General features: G+C 39.9%; 3 protein-coding genes across 5 annotated transcripts; 2 read left to right on the top strand and 1 right to left on the bottom strand.

Moving 5' to 3' along the window:
- Positions 1-584: 584 nt before the first annotated feature.
- Positions 585-7,166, bottom strand: LOC115050857 (class I histocompatibility antigen, F10 alpha chain-like). The gene is made up of 8 exons (XM_029513969.1): positions 7,008-7,166; positions 5,385-5,645; positions 3,840-4,118; positions 3,381-3,680; positions 2,496-2,594; positions 2,288-2,305; positions 2,086-2,148; positions 585-1,929 (listed from the first exon to the last, which is right to left on the bottom strand). The coding sequence occupies exons 1-8, from the start codon at positions 7,057-7,059 to the stop codon at positions 1,859-1,861; spliced, it is 1,143 nt and encodes a 380-aa protein (XP_029369829.1). The 5' UTR covers positions 7,060-7,166; the 3' UTR covers positions 585-1,858.
- Positions 7,167-10,420: 3,254 nt separating this feature from the next.
- tapbp.1 (TAP binding protein (tapasin), tandem duplicate 1) lies at positions 10,421-14,283 on the top strand. The gene is made up of 8 exons (XM_029513967.1): positions 10,421-10,615; positions 11,421-11,627; positions 11,900-12,148; positions 12,234-12,593; positions 12,690-13,013; positions 13,127-13,228; positions 13,468-13,496; positions 13,633-14,283. The coding sequence occupies exons 1-8, from the start codon at positions 10,555-10,557 to the stop codon at positions 13,642-13,644; spliced, it is 1,344 nt and encodes a 447-aa protein (XP_029369827.1). The 5' UTR covers positions 10,421-10,554; the 3' UTR covers positions 13,645-14,283.
- Positions 14,284-14,915: 632 nt separating this feature from the next.
- Positions 14,916-21,664, top strand: daxx (death-domain associated protein). Of its 3 annotated transcripts, none has more exons than XM_029513960.1 (11): positions 14,916-15,217; positions 16,096-16,341; positions 16,496-16,948; positions 17,257-17,388; positions 17,492-17,608; positions 17,921-18,152; positions 18,270-18,439; positions 18,567-18,732; positions 18,966-19,485; positions 19,572-19,707; positions 20,080-21,664. In XM_029513960.1, the coding sequence occupies exons 2-11, from the start codon at positions 16,120-16,122 to the stop codon at positions 20,137-20,139; spliced, it is 2,208 nt and encodes a 735-aa protein (XP_029369820.1). In that variant the 5' UTR covers positions 14,916-15,217; positions 16,096-16,119; the 3' UTR covers positions 20,140-21,664. The 3 variants fall into 3 exon arrangements, with proteins under 3 accessions (XP_029369820.1, XP_029369819.1, XP_029369821.1); XM_029513959.1 differs by having other exon boundaries at positions 16,101-16,341; XM_029513961.1 differs by having other exon boundaries at positions 16,101-16,341; positions 18,276-18,439.
- Positions 21,665-22,863: the final 1,199 nt, after the last annotated feature.

Below are 22,863 nucleotides of genomic sequence, written 5' to 3' on the forward strand. Positions count from 1 at the left end.
AGCAGCTCAGCTGAGGTGAGAACTGATGTGACGGTTCAACCAGCGTGTTTCCGTCCACAAACCGTTTTTTTATTTAAATCAGTTGCTTTATTTGTGTGATTGTTTATTTGTTTATTGGTTTAGTTTGTGTGTTTGTGTGTGCATAAAGTAACAGATGGCAGAATGATGATTTCAGGTTACAGGTGTTCCGGACGTGCAGCGACTGTCACGTGCTGCTGTGTAGCCAATCACTGTTGAGGATAGGAGAGGACCGTACCACCAGGCAGGAAGGGGCGGGGGTGTCTGACCAGCAGGGGGCGGTGCAGGGCGCCAACACCAAGATGGCTGACAGCACGATGCATTTCAATAAGTATGAAAAAATAAAGGCAGGTTGCAGAATTTGAATTTCTAATTTTGGATAAACTATAAAAAGTATAAGAGTTAAAATGAAGCGCTGTTTAGAAGACAAATATATCCGTCTCATTAAATCTGAGCCAATGAGAATTCAGTCAGTGACGTCACTTGTATCTGGGTCAAACTGATCCACTGAGGGTCTTAATTCTGACATTATTTCCGGGAAATTTATTGAAGAGCAAACAGCAAAAAAAATTGAAAGAGCAGCTCGACTTTATTTTCAATAATAAAAGATAGCACAATAAAACATTTTTGAATAATGATGTTTAATTTTTTAAAGTTTAGAAAGTTTAAAATAAACATTCATTACTCTGTTCTAAGACCCGCCATGACCCGGAAACAGATACGTTTTTGAAGAGAAATGATGAACTCTGTTCTATTTTGTCCATTTATCCATTTATCCATTTAAAATAATCTTTACACTTTTTTTTATTGATTCTCGTGTCTGTGTTTCATTGATTTCTTTCTTTCTTCATTCACATCATGAAGTTGTCATTGAAGTTGTTTCAGTAATCTGATGTTAATGTGTCCAATTATCAAGCTAATTCACAGCGAAGTGAAACGCCATCCATCCTTCAATAATTTTTTTTGATCTCTGAAGAAAATTCAATGTTTTCATTTGACTCTACATATTCTTGGATATTTATTTATTTACAGTTTTGTCTCCAGAGATAAAAATATGAACTTAAATCCTTGTACAGGTTTATAAAACCTGAGAATGATGTGTATGAAAAAGGGAACATATGTACATTCTGTTGGTGTCTGTGTGCATATTTAAATCGTTTAAAAAGAGGGTTTATTCACATTCACCAACTGACCCATGAGAACTGAAGAAAAGGAAACAAATAACAGTTAAATATGTTACTGCAGAGCTTGTAGCTGAATGCAGTTACACAAATACACCAATAAACCACACCTCGTAGGCTGCACACGACCAAAAGGGGCCCAATCTTGTCTTTGACTGCTTTGTTTACATTTTATTTATTGTAACTCCTTATTTTTATGTAACTTTACTGAGTGTGGAGACAACTGACAGTGTTTTCTCCCTTATTATGTAGTGTATCATTAAATTGTATCATGTGCATACAAAAAACAATGAACCCCCGCCTCAACTGAAATAAGTCGGAAAAACCCAAAATAAAAGAATGAGAATACATTAAACTGATATGTGAGGCAGTTACACAGAGGAAACTCAACACCAAAAATACCAAACTGTAAATATGATGGATTAACATTTACCCGGTGATTATGAATATGAAGAAAAGTGCTTTCAGTGTTTTCCATCACCAAATAAAAAATAGTTTCATGTCCAGCTGATGAAAAAATATAATTTGCTGATGTTTAAGCAGATATTTCATCAGAGGGAATTCCTGTTTTTAATTTTAACTAAATCATCAAATTGTTAGTCACCATTTATATTTTAAATGTATTAGTTCATGTTCTTTGTATCCAAATCAATCAGAATCTACTTCTTGTTTCTGCAGAAGAGAAGATGGTGAATCTTCTTCTGTATCCAGTGCAGAATGTCCCATGAACCTAAAGAGACACAAAGAAAAACTTCATATTACTTCATATTATACATGAAATTAAATTAAATGTTTGGAGACTTCAGTTCCACAAAACTATGTTTTTTTTATTAGTGTTAAAGATGAATATCTCAGTTCTTCATATGAACATACTGTCCCAACTCACCTTGTTCATAGTGTGCTTTTGGCCCTGGATTCAGCTGCTCCATGACCTCTGGGTTGCTCACAGCTGTGAGGTCAGAAACACACAGTTAGTCCACATCCTCCTCTGAACTGACTCTGTTTGACCAACAGCTAACACTGCAGGAAACTGTCCTGACAACGTTCTTCACACTCAACACCAAAACCACACAACAAATGTTACTTACGAGATGGAGGACGCTTGTCTGAAAGGAAAAGGAGAGAAATATTTCAGCAGAAAATCAGGAATTATTTCTGTTCTATGAGCCGTCCATTTCATCATCATCATCATCAAACTGCAGCCAGAAGCTGAAGTTGCTTTCACTCTGAAATCTGGATGAACCTAAAATGAAAACTCTGAAAAACAGAGTCAGCGTCTCTGGTTTGGTCTCTCACCACTTCTCTTTTTGTAGATGAAGAATCCAACACCAGCGATGATGAGAGCAAGAATGACGACGGCAGCGACAATGATGGCGATCAGGGGGGTGGACTTCTCTGTTGGGAGAAAACAGACCAATCAGAAGCTGCCCAGGTCAGAGGTCAGAGGTCAGAGGAGAACCAGACTATAATCCTGCACAGTGACAGTTCAGCCTTTAAACAGACTCTGTATGTTCTACATGTTCATCCTCTTTCAGTTTTCATCCTGACTGTGTTGGAAATCATTTCTGTGTCTCCATCTTTATTTATCTTCATCTCTTTGTTCTTTCTTTGGCTCCAACTTCATTTCTGTGCTGCACATTTATTCTAATGAGTCTGTGAGAACAATGAAACTTCTGATAATCAGTCAAAGTCACTGTGAACAGTGAACACACTGAGTCCGACTGATTTATTCCAGATTCATCTGTTCATCTTCCAGCTCTGACACGGTGAAGTCAGAGCAGTAAATATTATCTGTAAATTCAGGTTACATGTAAAAACATGTTTAATAAAAACATTGTTTTATTAAACCACAAAGACGAATTCATATAAATGTAATAAAAGATTAGTTCAAATTAAAAGAGTAAAATCGTGGAACTGCTGATGTTGTCGTATTAAAGGTCAGGTAAATTAAAACTTTAACTAATTAACACATTAACAATAAAGAATAACTTTATTTTCAGGGATTTGTCAGTCAGTGTTGATAATAATTTGGTTTAAATGGACCACATTTTAAAATTACATGGAAAAACTTGATGAAAAAGAGCTTTAATTCCTTCACAGATAAGAAAAATATAAAATTTGACTGATGACTAATTGACTAAAAGTGTTTTCCACCTTCATCTCCTCTGATCCAAATCTTACCGTTGGTCCTGATCCCTGATTGGTCCAGTTTGGTGATGATGTCATCATTCAGTCCAGAGAGCTGAAACACACATTCATACTTCCCCCAGTCTTCAGGTCTGACTGATGAAAGGTCCAGGTCTGAACTCTTCTGGAAGGTTCCATCAGGGTTGGGGAGGATCTGTCCTTCTTCCACGTTGTCATGGAGATCGTCTCCATCTTTCCTCCAGAACAACACGGCTTTGTTCGGGTAGAAACCTGTAGCGAAGCAGCTGACTGGAGAGGAGGAAGACTTCTGGAGGAGAGACACTGAGGGACGGTCTGCAGAGTCAGCAGGAAAACTACTTTAGTTCATTTATTCTGATTTAGTGAGTCATATTTATTTACACAGAAAGGAGAGAGAGAGAGAGAAATGTGTGGAAACAGACAGTTCATCTTCATTGTGATGTTCAGAAACTTCATCAGGTCATGTGACTCTACCTGTTCTCATCAGAGAGCTCCTCCCAGCCTGCAGGTACTTCTTCAGCCACTGAGGACAAATCTCAGTCAGGTAGTTCATCCTCTGTGTGTTTAAACCTTTGTTATTGTCCCACTTGTTCTTGGTGATGACGGCCTCTGCTGTTGGAGCGGTCCAGCTCTGTGTGTTCAGGTCAAATGAAATGAAGTCTTCTCCGTCATAACCCTCCTGCCGAAAACCTTTAACATCCCCAGTCTCATCATTCCATTCACAGCCGTACATCTCCTGGAAAATATGAACACCTGAGAGAGAGAGAGAGAGAGAGAGAGAGAGAGAGAGAGACTACTGTGAACACACTGATCTAAACAAACAACACAATGATCTACACAACAATTTTTGGTTAAATTGAGACTTGTGTAACATTTGTTATCATTGTGTCATTTTTATCATGTTAATGGAGGGAGAACAAGCAATATCAGTTAAAGTATCAGCTAAAAAAAAAATAAAAAATTGGCAGCACATATCAGCTAAGGCTGATGTCCAAAAAAAAAATAAATAAAAAATCGGAATCCACATCGGCCATAAAAACCGTATCAGTCAACCTCTGCTACACACACAAACACAGTCTCACAGTCGTTGTGTTTGATTGTGTGTCTGTTTGTCTTCAGTCTCAGCTCGTGTTCGTTGACACAGTAACTGAACAGTAAAGAGGATGTTTGTGTGGAGAAATGCTGCTTTTCCTCCTTCAGATCAGACTTCTTATTAAACATCAACATCATCATCTTCAGACTAAGTCGGATTTTCAGAAGACAAAACTGAATCCTTCACAAAAGTTTAGTTGATCTGGACGTTTGTGGAGACGACGGCTGACCAAATCTGCTCTAACACAATGTTGTTGTCTATAAAGTGACACTCAGATGATGTCAGTTCATCACTGAGGACTCACAATAAATGTCAGTATGTTTATTAAATATCTTTCATTGTGCGCTCAGGTGGATTGTCGACCTGCACACAGAAGATGAACAGTGTTGCTGTAGCTGAGTTTGTCCAGACGTCTGGAAAGTTCATCATAGTTGTTTCTTTATTAAATGTTCAGATTGTCATTTGTTAGAAAACATCTGTCATATATTTCCCTTTTATTGTGTACGAAGGAGCTGCAGTCTAATTTGTGCTGGTCAACACACAATCATTGCTGTGTGTGTTTCTGTTTAAATAGATGACGGAGTCAGAACACACTGCAGGTTCTCACACACGTCTATCAGCTGTCACACCGTCAGATTTGTTGTGTTATCTCAGGTTTAATTATTGTTGTGTGATTTATTTTGTTGTTAAAGTGTTTGTTGGTCTGATGTTTAAAATAAATTTCCTGATAAAGTCTCTGCTTCTCCTCTTTTCACCTTCTGTCTAATCCAATAACACTGAGACGGAGCCACAACACATCAGCAGTGTTGTTAGTGTGTGTCTGTGTGTGTGTGTGTGTGTGTCTGTGTTTCATTTGTGTTTACTGAAATACAAACAATAAAGTACTTCATCTACAACATTCATCAATAAGTGGAAAATGAACAAACCTCCAGTTTGGTTGAAGCGCCGCTTTAGAATATCCATGTTGACTTTGAAGGTCTGCTGGGTGCCCAAAGACTTCTCAGATTCTGTGTCCCAGTACTGTTGATCCACAGCCTCCTTCATCCAGTCCTGTTTGGGTTCAAATCTTTGGGTGTTGCTGTCGTAGTGAACAAACTCGACTTCATCAACCAAACCAACAATCACAAACTCTGGGAAGTTTGGGACCTGAGAGGATCCGGTGTAGAAATACTTCATGGAGTGAGTCACTGAAAGACAAAGGTCAGGTCAGAGTTTTAGTTTTCAGAAACAAAATAACCGAATAATTTTGTTTTCATCAGGACATCCTAATAAATCCAAATCCTAAAACAAAGAATGTTCCAGAAATTATTAAATTTTTATGTTTTTGTTGATTATGTCTTAAAAATGCTTCTTGCCTGAAATAACTTCACTAATAAAACAGATCAGCCATGTTGCTTTGTCGTATAATACATTTTGATTTGATTGAATTTGGTTGAAATTAATATTCATGTTTCATATAGGTTTGATTACATGTATGTGTTTCTATGTACATATACAGTTATTTAGGTCATATTTCTAATTAATTTATTAATTTATAATCTGAAAACAAAAACCTTCGACCAAAACAAACATTTAATGTATTATCTATATTAATATTATAATACATTTTGATTTGATTGAGTTTGATTAAAATTAATATTCATGTTTCAGGTTTGATTACATGTTAATGTTTCTTTGTACATATACAGTTATTTAGGTCATATTTTGTAATTAATTTATTAATTCTCTCTCTCTGCTCTATATGTATGTTTGGCTGCAGTTTATTTTATATTCAGTTTGATATTGAAAAGGAGGATAATAAAGACATTATAAAAATAAAGTATTTAAAGAGAAGTAAAGTTTGTTGGTCCAGTCAGTGATTTCAGTTTTTGTTGTTTTGTCTTCATCAGGCTTCAGTTTCTATGAAAACAGCGCCACCAGCTGATCTGAAGGTGAAGTTACAAATAAAGTCCTCAATCTGAACTGCAGCTTTTTGTTAATGAGGCTGAAAAAAGACTTTTCACTTTGTTCTGATGGCTTCAAATGTTTTCGATCCAAAATAAAGGAGAGAGAATGTTTTTCTTTCTCTTGTTCAAATTACAGCAGAAGTTCAACAATAAATATCATCAGATCTGAAGTGCAGCTCCAAAATTAGATGAACTGGAGTTTAAAAAACATCGTTGTCTCTTTAGATTGAACTAACTTCTAACTTTAATTTAACAACTTTTAGATTAAAGATGTTGAGGACAAAATGAGACACAGTTTCTTCAATATCCTGATGATGTTCCTTATTTATCTGAATGTTTACAGTATGGGACTTATACCGCCATTTCAGCCAGAACTCTTTTTAGTTTGGTTGAATAAAAGTCAAGGAAAATAATAAAACATGGAAAATAAAAGCTGTTTTAATAGCCAGAATACATTTAAAAAAATTTTTAAGAAGCAAAAGCAGCGTTGGAAAAAGAAAAAGACTCTGCTGGATCAGAGAGTGTTTGAAACCAGGAAATGGAGGTGAAGTAACCGAAAGATCCATGAGAGTAAAAATGAACACAAAAAATGATCACACTCACCTCCAGCTGCCCCGTTTACTCCAAGAAGGAGAAGAAGAAGAAATATCTTCATGGTGGTTTTAATGTTAATGTTGATCTGATCTGAAGTCTTTATTCTGACAGACAAACTGTTTCCAGCAGCAGCAGCAGCTCAACTGAGGAGGAAACGAGGAGAACGTTCACATGAGCCAATGAGAATTCAGTCTGACTGTGACGTCACTGGTATCTGGGTCAAACTGATCCACTGAGGTTGTTATCGAAAGTGAAAGTAAAGTCTGTTTGTAGTCTGTTTCAGGAGACACTGAATGTTGGTTTGTTCTCATGTTGACTGGATGTTATAACTTCATCTGCTCAGTTTGAAGTCTCTAGAATGTCTGCTGTCATGAAATCAGCAGAAATGTGGGAATTTTCTGGGAGGTCAAAGGTCACACTGACCTGGATCAGTGGAGAGAAATCAGTCTTATTCTCTTTTGTTTAGATTTTGTGTGTGTGTGTGTGATATTTCTGGGATTTGAAATAATTCTGAATAAAATGTCACTAAACAAATTTGTTTGAGAAATATTTTATTTATGAAGTTTTAAACTGATTCATGTACATGTTGATCTTACTGTCTGTGGTTTTACACATTATACTGAGAACCGCTACGAGCCTCCTATGATAAATGATGAATAATCCACACTATCATGTGAGGACAACACTGTAACGTTTACAAGTCATGTTCATGTAGTCTCTGATAAATAATCTGGAAATATTCAGAAAGTTCTGGATTTAATGTGTGCAACATTACTGAGAAATAACAAAAGACAACTCAGATATTTGGATTTTTGGAGAGTTTATTGACGTGCAAACAATATAAAAAAGATTTAAAGATTAGTTCAACTTTATTTAACATTCAATCATAAAAGCTAGCACAACAAAGCATTTTTGAATATTTCTGTTTCATTTTTAAATGTTTCCAAATCTAAAAAGCAAACCCCTGCATCTCAGCTCTAACTGACAAAACATTTCATAAGTAAAATGTTACTAAAATTATGGATGAAACAAAAACTTCACTTATTGATTAAACGTCAAAGATCAAAATTATGAATTTGTCCCAATTTGATTAGATGTTAACAATATTTTTAAATTATCCATTTTAAATCAACAAGCAATCGAATATTTACACAACTGGAAAATAGATCTTGTATTGATGCTTGTGTTTTGTGTGTGTGTGTGTCTCAGGTGGAGAACTTTGATATCACCATTCATTGTTTATATAATTTTATTTCTTCACTCACATCATTAAGTTGTATTTTTTCTGGAAACTAAATTAAGAGACTAAAGTTGTTTCAGTAATCTGATGTTAATGTGTCCAATCATCAAGCTAATTCACAACGATGTGAAACTCCATCCATCCTTTCTTAAATAATTTTTATTGATTTCTGAAGAAAATTCAAGGTTTTCGTTTGACTGCGCGTTCTTGGATATTCATTTAAAGATAAGATAAGATAAGATAGACTTTATTAATCCCTTGGGAGGTCTCCGTCAGGGAAATTGTTGTTCCAGCAGGTACAGCACCGACAAGAACAATAAAAGAAAACACACAGTTTGAAGAACAATAAAAGAAAACACACAGTTTGAATTTATTTAGTTTTGTCTCCAGAGATCAAAATATGAACTTAAATCTTTCTAAAGGTTTACAAAAGTTTGTTATGTGTATGAAAAGGGGATCATCTGGATGTATGTTTGTGTTTGTGTTTGTGTGTGCGTCCACATATTTTCACTTAATATTATTATCATGTTTTAAAATACCAAACTCTAAATATGATTGATTAGCTTTAACATTTTCCCCATCTGAATATGAAGAACAGTGTGATGCTTTCTTTTTTTTCATTATCAAATAATAATTGTAATTTAATAATTTAATTTACAGATTTTTAAGCAGATATTTCATCAGAGGTAATTCCTGTTTTTAATTTTAATCAAATCATCAAATTGTTTGTCACCATTTATATTTTAAATGTATTAGTTCATGTTCTTTGTATCCAAATCAATCAGAATCTACTTCTTGTTTCTGAAGTGTGATTTTCTAAATGATGAATAATCAGTTCCCAGATCAGAGAGGAGAAGATGGTGACTCTTCTTCTGTATCCAGTGCAGAATGTCCCATGATAACAACAGTGAAGTGCCATTTTGTGACTCCCTGTGTTGTTATGAGAAACTCTGCAGGGCAGACTGACTGTCAAAAATTAACACACAAATCTCATCCTGAGGAAATGAGGAAACGATGATATGCTGTTTTCTGCCTTAATAAAATGTTGAATTGGTCCTTTCGTCTGTTTTATGAAGACAAATTATTGTGACTACATATTCTAACTATCTGTAAAAGGTGATGAATCTTCCCAAATGCAGCTTTAATAAAGTCTTTGCTGCATCCTGTTCCAACAAACCCGAGCTGCTGTAAACTACAGCAGTGTTACAGCTCCACCATCAGACAGAAAACAGCTCATCCCTCTTTCTGGGAAGTCACATGATGAGCCTGGTAACTTTCGTTTCTCTGATCATGACACACAGTCATGGAATGATTTGCAAATTTTGGTGCTCAGTGCAGGAAGAAAATACAAGTTGTTCTTCAGAAGACTGAAGCTAGCTGTCCTGCTTGTTTTGCCACATTCCTCTGGTGTTCAGGAAAATACTTTCTGCACAGACATAATCAAACAGAACATTCTTAAATCTCCATATCATGTCAGAATGAGAATGAAATAAAGTGTACAGTTAAAAAACTCTGTCCTGTATTTAAAAAATATGAAAAACCTGAACAAAGTTGTAAAAAAACTAAATATTCATGACTGAATTGAACATGACAGACACAAAAATCTGATGTGTATCTCTATATATTTATATCATATCTGCATTGATATATGTAGCTATAAATAGATATATGTGGATAAATGTGAAGGGGGGCTGATGAAAGTTAAGTTCCTGTTCCTCTTGTCCTCATCTCACCTCAGTTCACACCGGCTGGATTCTCTGCCTGAAAACATGCATCCTCACATGTCCACTTCTTTTTAATTTTAATCTCCTCTTCCTGCATTACAGCAGCCTGCTGGGAATAAATCAAGACAACAGTGCACACAAACACACTTTTAACTGGATGGAAAGTATTTTGGAGCATTTTTATTTCCAACAGAAAGGAAAAGGGAAGAAGGAAGGACACATGAAGGTGGTGAATGAGGCCTTCTGTAATATGTGATCAGAGAGCGCCCTCCTCTGGTGATCTGAGAGACCACAGTTTACTGATTACTTCTAATCCGAGATTAAATTTGTATTTATCTATTTATTCATTTATATCCTGACTCTTTTTTATCCCCTTTACGTTTTCCTCTTAAATCTCCACGCGTTTTTATGCAATGATGGCGGTTTTATTTTGAAAGGTTTGAGCGGATGTCGTGTTTGTTTTTCAGCCAGGTGAAAGTGAAAGTAAACTAAACGCGGACTTTCGGGGGAATAACCACCGACCCAAACAGATTTTAGTCGGATTTTCAGCAGCAGAGAAGACTGTCCGACAGCTGGAGGCAGAAAAATCATCATGACCAACTTTCACACGATCTATAAACTGTCGCTGGTCGCCGTTTGCTGCTTCATCCAAGGTAACTTTACCTGCTGACGTTTTTCCTCTGCTGGTCCGAACAGGTAGCTAATCCACACTGCATGAAAAAAGGACGATTTTGATGTTAATCGGGTTATAACTGGTTGGATTACACTCGGAGAATATTAAGGAAGACACTTTAGGCTCATGGAGGACTCATTCAGGTTAGTTTTAATGTGGGATGAAATAAAGAAATAAGTCTGACTGAGCCGAACTGACCGGAACACATAGACACGATGTCAAACATCATATTCAACCACTTCAGTCAATGTGAGATTGTTTTTTTTAATGCTATTTTATATTATGGAAATTATTGAATGGGGTTTGGTGTGACGTGTTCCGGCTCCGCCCACTGAACTGTGTCACTGCAGCAGAAGGAAAAGTTTCAAAGAAATGTACAGAAATTACAAAAAGAGGAGAGATGAGGACAGATGTCCTCTGATGTCCCCCTCAGGAGCAGGAGAATAAAGTGAAAGCAAGTCTGCGAAGGGGGCGAGACTCAAAAATCTGAGTTTTACTTTTATTTTTAACTACAACAGTTTAACATGTTTCACTCAATGGCCTTCATTACTTCGTTATTTATGTTTGCTATGATGTTAACTAATGCAGAATGTCCTCTTTAGTGTGAATATTATTATTGTGCTTTTGTTGTTATGATTGTTGATGCATTGTTGCCACTGCAGGATATCAACTGAAATGAACAATGCTATCAGAATAAACTGTTATAAATTCATGTCCTGCAGGTTTGTGGGTTTAATTAACTGCCTTTTTTTTTGTTGTTGTTGTTGTTAAATTGTCATTTGAAGCCAACAGCAGCAGCAGCAGCAGCAGCAGCAGCTGTCCGCTGATGGAGTGCTGGTTTGTTCAGGAGAAAACCGGACGTGGAGGAGGCCTAACTGGAGCTACAACGCAGGAGAAATCCCTGCTCCACATCAGCACAGACGCGAACAGCCACGGTGAATCCCAGCGGGTTCCCTCTGACATCAGCCCTGACAGAGTCTTCTTTGTAACAGGTTAGTTCTCCAGAACTGGATGGTTGTCTCCTATGTGGAGTGAGAATGTGTTTCACCTTCTCTACATTTCATCTAAGTTTTTGCACGAATGACTCCACATTCTACTTGTCTAGTAAATAATTGTTATTTATGAACATCTGTGGTTTTCTGTTATGACAGGTTTGATCATTTTTGCCCTTTTATTCCTATTTAGATCAAACTATCGTTCTCTTGTCATGTTATGTGAGCTGTGTCTACTTCACGCCACCAGCTGTAACCTCCTCTCTCCTCAGATCCAGCTGCCACGCTCTGCCATCGCTCTCTCAGTCCCCCCAGAGGCTCCATCATAAAACCTCAGTGTGAGATCAACCCCTACCAGCCGCACCCCTCCACCCTCAAATGGGTTGCTCCGCTCACAGAGTCTGCCTTCAGCCCCATATACCTCCAAGCTGATTGGCTGTCAGCATCGCTACACGGGATCAACAACGAGGTGGTGATCTCGAGCATCATGCGAGCTCCCACAGGAACCAAAGAGAACAATGGTAATGATGAAAACCGGAGAAAGTTGATCTCATTTCCGTCGGTCTGGTATTCTGATTCTCTGTCCTCACTCTTTTGCTTCCTCAGTCATCCTGAGTGTGACCAGTAAAACTGTCTCAGTGAAGTCCAGACTCGGGAAGCCAGTGACGCTGGACTGCAACTTCTGGGTCGACCGTTCTTCACCTCTGTCCGGATCGGGATTTGCCGTTGAGTGGCGCTATCAGTTCAGAGGTGAGGGACGACTTGTCGCAGCTTATGATGGCAAGACTGACCGCATAGCTGATACACAAGAGGAGGGGGCCATACTGGACTTCGAGAGTATACATGAGAAAGGAAATGCGTCCCTGACCCTGCAAGAGGCTAAAGTGCGTCACTCCGGGACATATATCTGCACAGTGTATCTGCCGTACCTTCTGGCTCAGGTGGTGGTGGAGCTTGAGATTGTTGGTGAGGAAAAATACGTTTTCACATCCACCAATAATCCACTATATCACTGTAAAAATATATCGTAATATTTACTCTGCTTTTCCTCCTTCGGCCCAGAGCCTCCTTCCCTCTCCATCCACCCCTCCCCTCTGCCCCTCGCTGTTCCTGGCCAGACTTTGATGGTCCAATGTGAAGCTTCCGGGTTCACCCCCCTCTCCCTGGAGCTGGGCTGGGAGTTTAAGGGCTCAGATGGGAAGTCCAGGCGCTTGGAACCAGGAAGCCTAACGGGCCACAGGCAAGCCTGGGACGGTACCTACAGCCAGAGCAGCCGGCTGGAGCTTGACACCTCCAAAACGGACCTGGGAACAGGAGGGGAGCTCACCTGTGTGGCCGTCCACCCAGGAGGCACACAGCAGGCCAGCACCACCATCAGCGTCATTGGTAATGTGGAGGGATCTGGGTGAAACTTTAAAACATGGATGGGGTTCACAGTAAAGATGTAGCCGAACGGGACAGATAAATGTGAATCTGTTTTTTTTGTTTTTTTTTTTCAGGGTTCAGCACTCCCTCCATTGAAGACTCAATGGCGATGGTCGGAGTGGCACTAGTGCTCTACGGTCTTATCAAGTTTATGTCCTGGACCTTCACAAGCTCAGGTATACAACGACAGTTATTCTATATGTTCTAATTGCCATGCTGATTATCCATCAATGTAAAAAGGCTTGATACAATATTATCATATGAATACAATAACAGAAATGTTCATATTTAAACTAGAAAACTGTTAAATGAAGCCCATTGAGCACTGTGCAACATTTCTGGATAATGTTGAAAAATATGACAACACAGTATCTGTTTTTGTTTGTGTTAAACTTTTGTTTATTTCTGTTTCTAGGCTCTAATGAAGCCGATAAACAGCAGAAGGTAATGTCTATAACAATAATGAAACAGAATCTGATTTAATTCATTCATAATGTACATAAATGAGTCTGATCATCTCAGAGCTGCTCTGTGGTTTTTGCTTGTCCCTCTAAAAACTATCCTCACTGTCCTCTTACAGAAGGAAGAATGAGGTCAGCTGATGAAGTGAGATACTGAACCTTTAAACCTCTTCCGGTCTCTTTAATGGATGTTTTTGGACTGTTCTCAACGTTTTAGACTTTTTTGACGGATATGTTTCCTTAATTAGTATGAATAGGAAGGATTCAGGTACCAGGGAGGTTTTTCTTGTTCTTTTAAGTGTTCCTAAAACATTACCCCTGAAGGAGCAGATTATGTTATGTATGTGTGTGTGTGTGTGTGTGTGTGTGTGTGCGTGTGTGTGTGTGTGTGTGTGTGTGTGTGTGTGTGTGTGTGTGTGTGTGTTTGCTTGTGTCTGTTTGTGCGATGTCTCACCTTGTACCTTAAACAGTTATGGACAGTAAAGTTATTGTGAGAGTGAACTGTCTGCCCTCCTTTTTGTAAATATCTGACAAATATGAATATTTTGAAATGCTGAGCCTCATGTTGCTTGTTTTTATTCTGTGTTTTGTGTGTCTGTGTGTTGTCCTGACTGTTGTCGTGTTTATGGTCTGTTCACTGAAACTGAAAACACACCCTGGGCTCATTCAAAATAAAATGTACAGCCAAATGAAAGTTCTTCCCATTCTATTGGATTGAAAAGCTGAAATTTGTACAAATGTGTGTTGTGTATGCAATAAAAAAATTTTTTAACACACTGCCTTGAATTCCTTCTTTAGATAGATACGACAGAAGGAGACAGTGTCTTAGGCAGAGTTAATTTATTTATCTTATCAGGAAACAGAGACTTTTATGTCCTGTAACTCCTAATGAGGACAAACAATACAGTGCTGCATTTACTGCACATCCAAAAATTGGAAGTTCTAAACTCGCATTCAGAAGCGACTTGAAGAAAGAAACAATTTGGGATTATTGGTGGAAATCTCGAACGTGATTGTGAGTGTCCCTGATTTCCCCAGTTGACGTCCTTTCTTTGCTCTGTTGTGATTGATGGGAACAGTATTAATATCAACGCCATTCGTTTATGATCAATTATTAATGTATATTGTGGTTTTTCTGGAGCTATTATAACAAATGATGCTGACCAACAATCCCACCGGAACTCCGCTGATGTAAACCTGCCTGCTTTTTTTTGACGTCCTGTCGGACATTCGTTGTCGGAATTAATTGGACGAACTCACTAAATTCCGATTTTACCTTCTCCGTGAATCCAACATAAACATTCCCTACGGCTCTCAACGGGATCCGTTCGTCCAATGGCTACCGACTTTACTGACCGCCAACCAATCAGGGGCGTTGTCGTTGATGGGACGGGAGCGGGTTCGTCTCCGATCCAGTCCACAGCATAGCCGAGTTGACGAGCATTGTTTGAGTAAACAGAAAGTCCGCGGGATTACAAAGACCAATTTAAAGCCTCTCACAGACTGCTTAGACCAATAGTTGGCAGGTTAATTGAAAACAAAATGTGGAAATGTCTTCAGATTCGTCATTTTTTTACTTGGCAAAGTCCCGGAGCTAACTAGCCACCGAATGCTAGCATTAGCTAACTCTGGGTGTTTTAACGATCCGTCGCGGCGGAGCGTCTTCTGCCTTTGTTGTCACGTCAGACGGATCACAGACAGCAGGTGGGTGACTTTGTTAGGTTTCCTGTCTGTTTTGTCACGTACTGTCATCGAGCTTAGATATTCCTCTGGTGAGTTTCACTTACAGCTTTCACTCACTGTCGGTTTCGTTTCTGAACGCCGAGCTGCTGTGAAGGAGTTCATCAGCTCCACTTTGTGATCATCGGGGCGAAATTCACAATCACATGGCTGCCTTCTTTATTTGTGAGCTAAATACGAAAAGGGACCACAGTAGAGCCACCTTAAACCAAAACAGTTGGCTTGTGATGTCACTTTCAATGACCAGAAGCTTGAAATTGCTCCTGTCAGGTTTCGAGGGGGCCAAACTGGTGTCTTCAAATTGTTGATCTGTTGTGAGTATCTGTTTGGAATAATCAGTGAACGATCATACGAGTCAGAAGAGCTACAAATCCTCAGCAATGAAAAACTGACATTGATCGTCTTTATTCTTTTTACATTATATACATGACTACATTCCTGAAGGTAAACAATGAAAGCATCAAAACCACAATCTGTGACACTGGCATCAGTGATATCCAACACCAGCTACTACAGTTCAGCACTGTTCACATAATCTGATCAGCTTGACACAAAATATTCAAACAGGAGAGCAGCAGTTGATTCAATTCCTATTTTTGGAAGTATAAAATAAAATAATAAAAATGAAAATTTCAGTATAATCAGGACTGTTTTTGTATAATTGTCTTCAACCAAACACAATCAGTTAACCGTCATGCGCACAATTTTTTATGCTTTGGCTTAGAAAAAGATCACATTTATAAGTGGAGTATCACAATAGGTGCAGATTGATCAATCCGTTGTTGCAGCACTGCTCTGCTGACAGATTTTGACTGTTTCTTTCTCACTCTGTATTTTCTAAGTGCAGGAAACAACCAGCGTTTTGAATGGCGGTGGCTCCTGCCTCAATGGCGGATAAGATCATTGTGCTTGATGACGATGAAGAGGGGAGTCCTCAAGCCTCGTCCGCCGCGCCAATGACATCCTCCAAAAATATGTCCTCCCTCATCCTGCAACAGCCAGCCCCCACCCACATCACCCAGTCACCTTTTTCCCATAATAAGCAGACCCATGTTCTCCAGGCTGAGAATCAGAGGTTGTTTACTGAGGTAAGTTTTCTTTATGGTGCACCGTTGTTTTTTTGTTTTGTTTTTTAATCATACAAATCGGTCAATTTTTGAATTGAACCTGAATCACTGTTACGCTGTTGCTATAAACACACTAAATCCTTATTATTATTATTATTTTACTGCTTCCCTCCAGTTTTTGGACTACTGCTCGACTCTCACCCAGGACTGCCCTGAGGTCTTGACCTTCCTCAAAACAAAGCATGCCAAGGCCGCTCCTGACTTTCTGTCCTCTGTGGAGTTCAGGAACACTTTGGGACGATGTTTGACTCGTGCTCAGGCCAACCGCTCCAAAACATTTGTCTACATCAATGAACTGTGCACTGTACTCAGGCAGCATGCTACCAAAAAGAGGCAAAGCCTCATCAAGGTCGAATCTGGGTCTTCTACCTCATCATCAAATACTCTCCAGACTACCTCTGCCATCTTTGAAAGTAAAGACAACACGAAAGGTAAGATGTGTGACAGCAGCGAAGGGGGGAAACAAGCAGCGGAAGATGAGCAACCATCCACCTCAGGGCTTCAGGACGACAATAAAAAGGAAGAACAAGAAGCAGAGAGGAAGGCAAAGAGAGCATCCAGGAAGCAGGTTTGTGTTGAACACCACTGTTGGGTTGGCTGATAATAACCGGGCTGCTGATCATGATCTGTAGAAATTCAGTTTTTTATTATTTAATTATGTTTATATAGAACAGAATCAAATGAATAAATGCTTGATACATGAGTTTTTACTGAGGAAATTAATGACTATTGGTGCTTCACAATACAAACTAAAATACAAGTGTTTTGTTCTCTCCCGTTGTTTTCCTTTCACCCTTGAGATAAAATTTGTGTAAATAAGCAAAAGGAATTTAAAGTTACGATCAGATGTCTCAATCTGTTCTTAATTTCTCCCAGATAGCTTATCTGGAGAACCTGCTGAAGGTGTACAATGATGAGATCTGCCGTCTGCAACAGGCTGAGCTGAACTTAGACGAGCTGGGAGCCGAGGACTCTTCATACATCCAGGAGCACAAGCTCAAACGCAAGGTCGGGTTGGAGGCGGCGTCGGGCTCCACAGAGCTGCAAACAGAACAATAACGCCAGTTTGTGAGACAGCTTGTGAGATTTCTTTCCTGTTCTTCTCTCCCAGATAATGAAAATTTATGAGAAGCTGTGTGAACTGAAGGGCTGCAACACACTCACAGGCCGAGCCATTGAGCAGAGGATCAGTTACAGAGGCACTCGCTACCCTGAGATCAACAGAAGGGTGAGCTGCCATTTCTTTGGTAAAAGTGTCATTTGCATCATTTCTGTGCAGTGACTGATTGTAATCCAATTATATATAAAACTGATGACCATCAATCCTTCCAGACATCTTGACAAAAAGAAAAACAATCATCAGACACATTCAGTTTTTAATCTAAAAATGAAAGCAGGTACTCTACAGTTCTTCATGAACACTCCAGCAGCGTTACTCACCCAGATTCCCAGATTGAGTTTAGTTGGCTATGTGCTTTTAATTTGATGCTTTTGTATTTTATGTGGTTGAAAGTGAGCCCTCGTTTTTCACTCATTTCAGATTGAGCGTTACATAAACAGTCCCGAGGCTCAGAGAAACCCTCCAGATTACCAAGACATCCTCCAGCAGGTGTCACGAGCCAACGAACGCCACAAACTGTGTTTGAGCAGAAAGCAGCTGAACCAGATGGCTCAGGACGCCTTCAGGGAGACCGGGAGCTGCATGCAGAACAGACGGCACCTGGACTTCGTCTACAACTTTGGTTCACACCTCACTGATCGCTACAAACCCGGTAAGGCTTTGGGCAAAACGTCAGCACCGCTGATGCACGGACACCAAACATTTACGCCACTCTTTCTTCCTCCTTCACCCCCGCCGCTCGGCACGCCACTGTTACGGCTCTGTAAAGCCACAGATCCAGCTCTGTCAGATCCTTCACTGCAACGAAAGCTGCGAGGAAACCGAGAATTGGCTCTGTCCCACCTGGAGGAGGTGATCAACAAGTACGCCGCCAAACAAGAGGACACAGAAGAGCAGGAGAGGAACAGACGACAGGAGAGGGAGAGCAAGAAGAAAGAGGTAGAAGTGATCAGACTTCACGTTTTCAGAAAATTTGATGACGATTCATGCTGGTTGGATTGTTTTGTGTTTGACGGGTTATGAAATGTGGCGTGTTCCTGCTTTCTGAACCGCATCATGTCTTCAGGGAAACAAACCTGAAAAGGGAGGAAAAACTCAGGAGGCGAATGGAGTGGCGGAGAAGGAGGAAGAAATGGAGGAGGAAGAGGATGACGACGAGGAGGAAGACGATCTGTCATCAGATCCGGACATAGAGGAGGAGATCCAGGCCAGCACACAGCAGGACGGACCAGGTCTGTTCTTTTTTTCTCCTCCACGTCTGCTCATATTTTAATTCAGCTGAATTCACAAAAAATTATTTACATGTTGCCGTTGTCATGACAACGGAACCGACTTGAAATAGTGAGTCAAATGCAGTCCATTAAGACGTATTAACCAGCAGTCCCTTCCACATTGCCGCTTAAGTCCAGATTTTAGAACCTGGGACAGAGAAACTTTTTCACCTTCATTTTCCTCTTTGATGTAGATGACGATGACGATGACGAAGATAACGGAAACGAGGCGGAGCAAGCAGACGGCGACGCCACCACAGAGAATCAGACAGACGAGCAGCTGGAAAACATTAAAGATGAGGAGCAGGAGCCCGTCACGAGTGGACTCAGTCCTCTTTCTTATGACAGCAAGTCCCAGTCTCCGTCTGGCGCCCCATCCCCGAGCGACAGCCCCAGCCAGTCAGAGCCCACCCACACTAATGGAAACATTACAGGTTTGGAGGAATCTGCAGATTTGTCCAATCATGTGTCGGGCACGCCGGTAAGCACACACAAAGAAAATAAGGACATTTCCTCAAGAGCAACCAATGGGGTGTCGCTGCCGCTGTCATCAGAGGTGATTTTACAGAAATGTGACACCCAAACCAGCAACGGCACATCGCCACCGCCAAGCCAGAGAGGGACGAGGGGCCGGAAGAGGAAGAGAAAGAGGAGGAGCGAGGAGACCTCATCAGAGAACTCAGAAAACACAAAACACATAATCATCCAAGACAGGTAGTGTGACGTTTGGAGTTCAGGCTAAAATGGATGTGAATTTATTTCCTTCTTATATCCGATTTATATCCGTCTCCTCTCCTCAGCGAGGCAGACGTCCTGCCTGAAATGACTCTCTTCAGCTGCAACTCTCCTGATCCGGCTCAGTCCACCCGAACAGACACTCCGACCCAGGACCTGGTCAGCAGCTCACAGTCCACACCGCCTCCCAAGAAAAACAAGGTACTTTTCCATCGGTGTCTTCATTTGGAACAACTGAACGCGTCACGTGTGAGTCCATGTGCAGATACCTGCAGATCATACGTGTGCATCCAGAACAACAATCACAACACAAGAATGAGCTTCACGTTGAAGACCGTTGTGATGTCACTGTGCTGATGCAGACATCCTGGTGACTCTGTGTGCCTGACTGAGTGTGTACCTGTGTTACTCATGAAGTGTTTCATTCAGGGCTTAATGATGTCAAAATAAATTCTAATGCAGTTGACTTGGCCGATATATTTTATATAAATGAAGTAAAACACATTTCCTGTCTGTAATTTTCTAAATAATTGGAGATAAATCGTGACTTGTTGTAACTGTCTGTGTTTCCAGGTCAACGTGGCGACGCAGTGCGACCCAGATGAGATCATCGTCCTGTCAGACTCAGAATGACCTCTCACCTTTGACCTTTCACTGCACTGCAAACTCCTCTGGACGAACGTCCTGAAGAGGTCTGTTCCTGTGGACCATCTTTGCTCGTTGGCTCCTGAGACGAGGAAACATCAGTCACAACCAAGTTTTTAGAAAAGGCACAGCAGCCGTCGGCGGCAGTGGAAGATGAGAACTATGAATTTGGTGTCGGTTGATTATTTTACTAAACAGGAGCCCAGAAATGTGTTTTTAGAAGTGAAATAAAATAAATAACGTCACATTTACAGGAAAGCCAACATGAGCAGGATGTGTCTGTCTGGGAAACTTGTGGGAGGCCTCGTGTCGTCGTCTTCTGTAGCTGCTGCTTAGCCGGAGAAACGCCGACGTCGGCCTCAGCAGCAAAGTTAAGACACTTCTGTAGTACCAGTTTGGAGGGAAACTAGTTTTTTCTGTTCCAATCATGGAGCTAAACTCACCTCTCTCTGAGCTGGAACTTTTTTTATGTGCTTTAGGTAAAAATCCAGTGCCTGAAAACATGAACTGTGCAAACAGACAGGTTTGAGATTTTTCTTTTCACAAACACTCGACTGGCGGAGGCCGAAAAAGCTTTCTGCTGTTTGTTTGTTTCCTTTTTTTTAATTAGCAGTATTTTTCCTAATGTTGAGGGAGACGTTTTGGGGTGACATTGTTTTAACTGCTGTTACTATTCATGATGTTCTGAGTGAGTTTGTTGGTGTTGCTGCAGATGTGATGATGGGAAGAGAGACTTTAATAGTTCCTTTTAACGTTCCCCTTTTAAACGTCTATTTTTTTGGTTTCACACACAAAGCTAACCTAAAGCTACGCTAAATCAAATCTGTTGCCTTGAATGTTTGAAGAATGACATTTCCTGTTTTTCTTACTGTCAACTAAACTCAAAGAAATCCCCAAACTGTCCACGAATTGGCTCAGCTCTACAAATCTGAGACACAAAGAACAAATTTAACATCAGAACTCTTTGTGAGTCCGTCAAACACCATTCAGTGTGATATATGCTCCATGAAGTGGACTAAGTCAGTGCTGAAAATAGTCCCAAACAGCTGCACACGTTTAAAGTGTATTTGTTAATCATTTGTGTGAGAGCGCTCAGATGGGGAGTTTAACTTCCTGTTGACAGTAAGAACACAGAACACTTTAAACGTTTCCTAAACGTGATTCATCTCAAAGTGATCCGGGTGGAGTTTCTTTTTTAGTTCCTGGTGACACCGATGGACTGCCCGGATTCCACCAACCGTTCAGATGCCTCTTTGACGGTGAAACTGAATGAATTGATTTATGTCGGTTCATCATTTTACTGCTGTTCACTGCAGAATAATGATTTGTCATGCAGCGCTGTACTTCAGTCTCTGGCCAGTTGTCATCACAGGTTGATCCTCCGAATTCACCCTGTTCTGGGCTACACGGTGAATGTTTTGGTGTCAGTGTTCTGAGGACGGATGCATCTTTCACTGTGAATTTACTTTCTTTTTAATTTTTGATAAAATAAACGATACGTTTTGTTATTTGCCGCTGATTTGTATTTCTACCTGTTCTGAACAAACAGCTCAACATACTGACAAATATAAATGAAGGAGAAAGGAATTTAAGAAATTATATTGATAAAGTTTTTTTAGTTGCTAAAAAAATAATTAGAAGTAAAAAAAAAAAAAAAAAAAAGTCAAACAGGTGATTTATGTAACTGATTTATACAGATTTGGTCTTTCAGTCATCTGCGGTTGCAGTAAAGTAGATTAACACGATCGGTCTGCTCAGCCATCGATCAGATCTGAACATGAGACTTTCCACATCGATCACTGAGATTTAATTTAATGTCAGAGGAGTTTTAGTGACTCAAAGGTCTTTGTGTCGTTTCAGCTTTAATGCCTTCCCCAGGTCAAAATCAGTTTAAAGGATTATTTACAAATCAACACTGAAAATAGATCAAAAACAGTCAGTGTTTCATTTGCACCAAATAATTTATTGATCCTTTATTTCTTACAGGGCAGAGGTGAATATTGATGTACTGTAGTTTCTTACATTATTAGTACAACTCAAGAGTTACATAAAAATGTCTATTGGCAACTGTCGTTTCCGGTTCAACAATCAACTGGTCAATGAGAGGAAATGTTAGAAGTTGTGTGATGTACAAAAATAAGAACGATACCTCCGTCTAGTTTTCAGCAGCAGCAGCTTTGATCCTCTAAACAGGAACATCCAGCTCCTTCTCTCTCTGAGGTCAGACGCACAATCACACAGTTTGGCTGGAGCTAAGTTGTCTGTTGTGGGTCAGAACCTGAAATAGGTTGTTGCTGGAGACAGAACAATAAACTACACACACACACGTTGTGAGTCTTACATTTAGATGTGTGCTGCCTGGTTAGCAGCCCTTCGACCCCCAGAGGGCACCAAACTAATAAAACTACATAAAATGAGCTTCCTGACTTTAAGGTCTGAATGTTTAGGTCAGAGAGTCTATTAACACAGAATGATTGACTAAAAGGTTCAGAAGTTACTTTACATGATTTTAACTGAAATTTGTCGACTTTGCAGATTAATTTTATTGAATTAAGTCAAATCAAGGAGGACTGAGGGGCTTAAATCTGGGCAGGTCTGACTGTCTCTTCGTTTCTTCTTCCTGACTTTGGATTCATGTCCTCACACTTCAGTCCACATCCACGCACAGACACACACAGACACACACAGGAGCTGATAAGAAACCCTGATGAC

Source organism: Echeneis naucrates, chromosome 11 (genome assembly GCF_900963305.1).
Source record: "Echeneis naucrates chromosome 11, fEcheNa1.1, whole genome shotgun sequence".
Taxonomy (NCBI): domain Eukaryota; kingdom Metazoa; phylum Chordata; class Actinopteri; order Carangiformes; family Echeneidae; genus Echeneis; species Echeneis naucrates.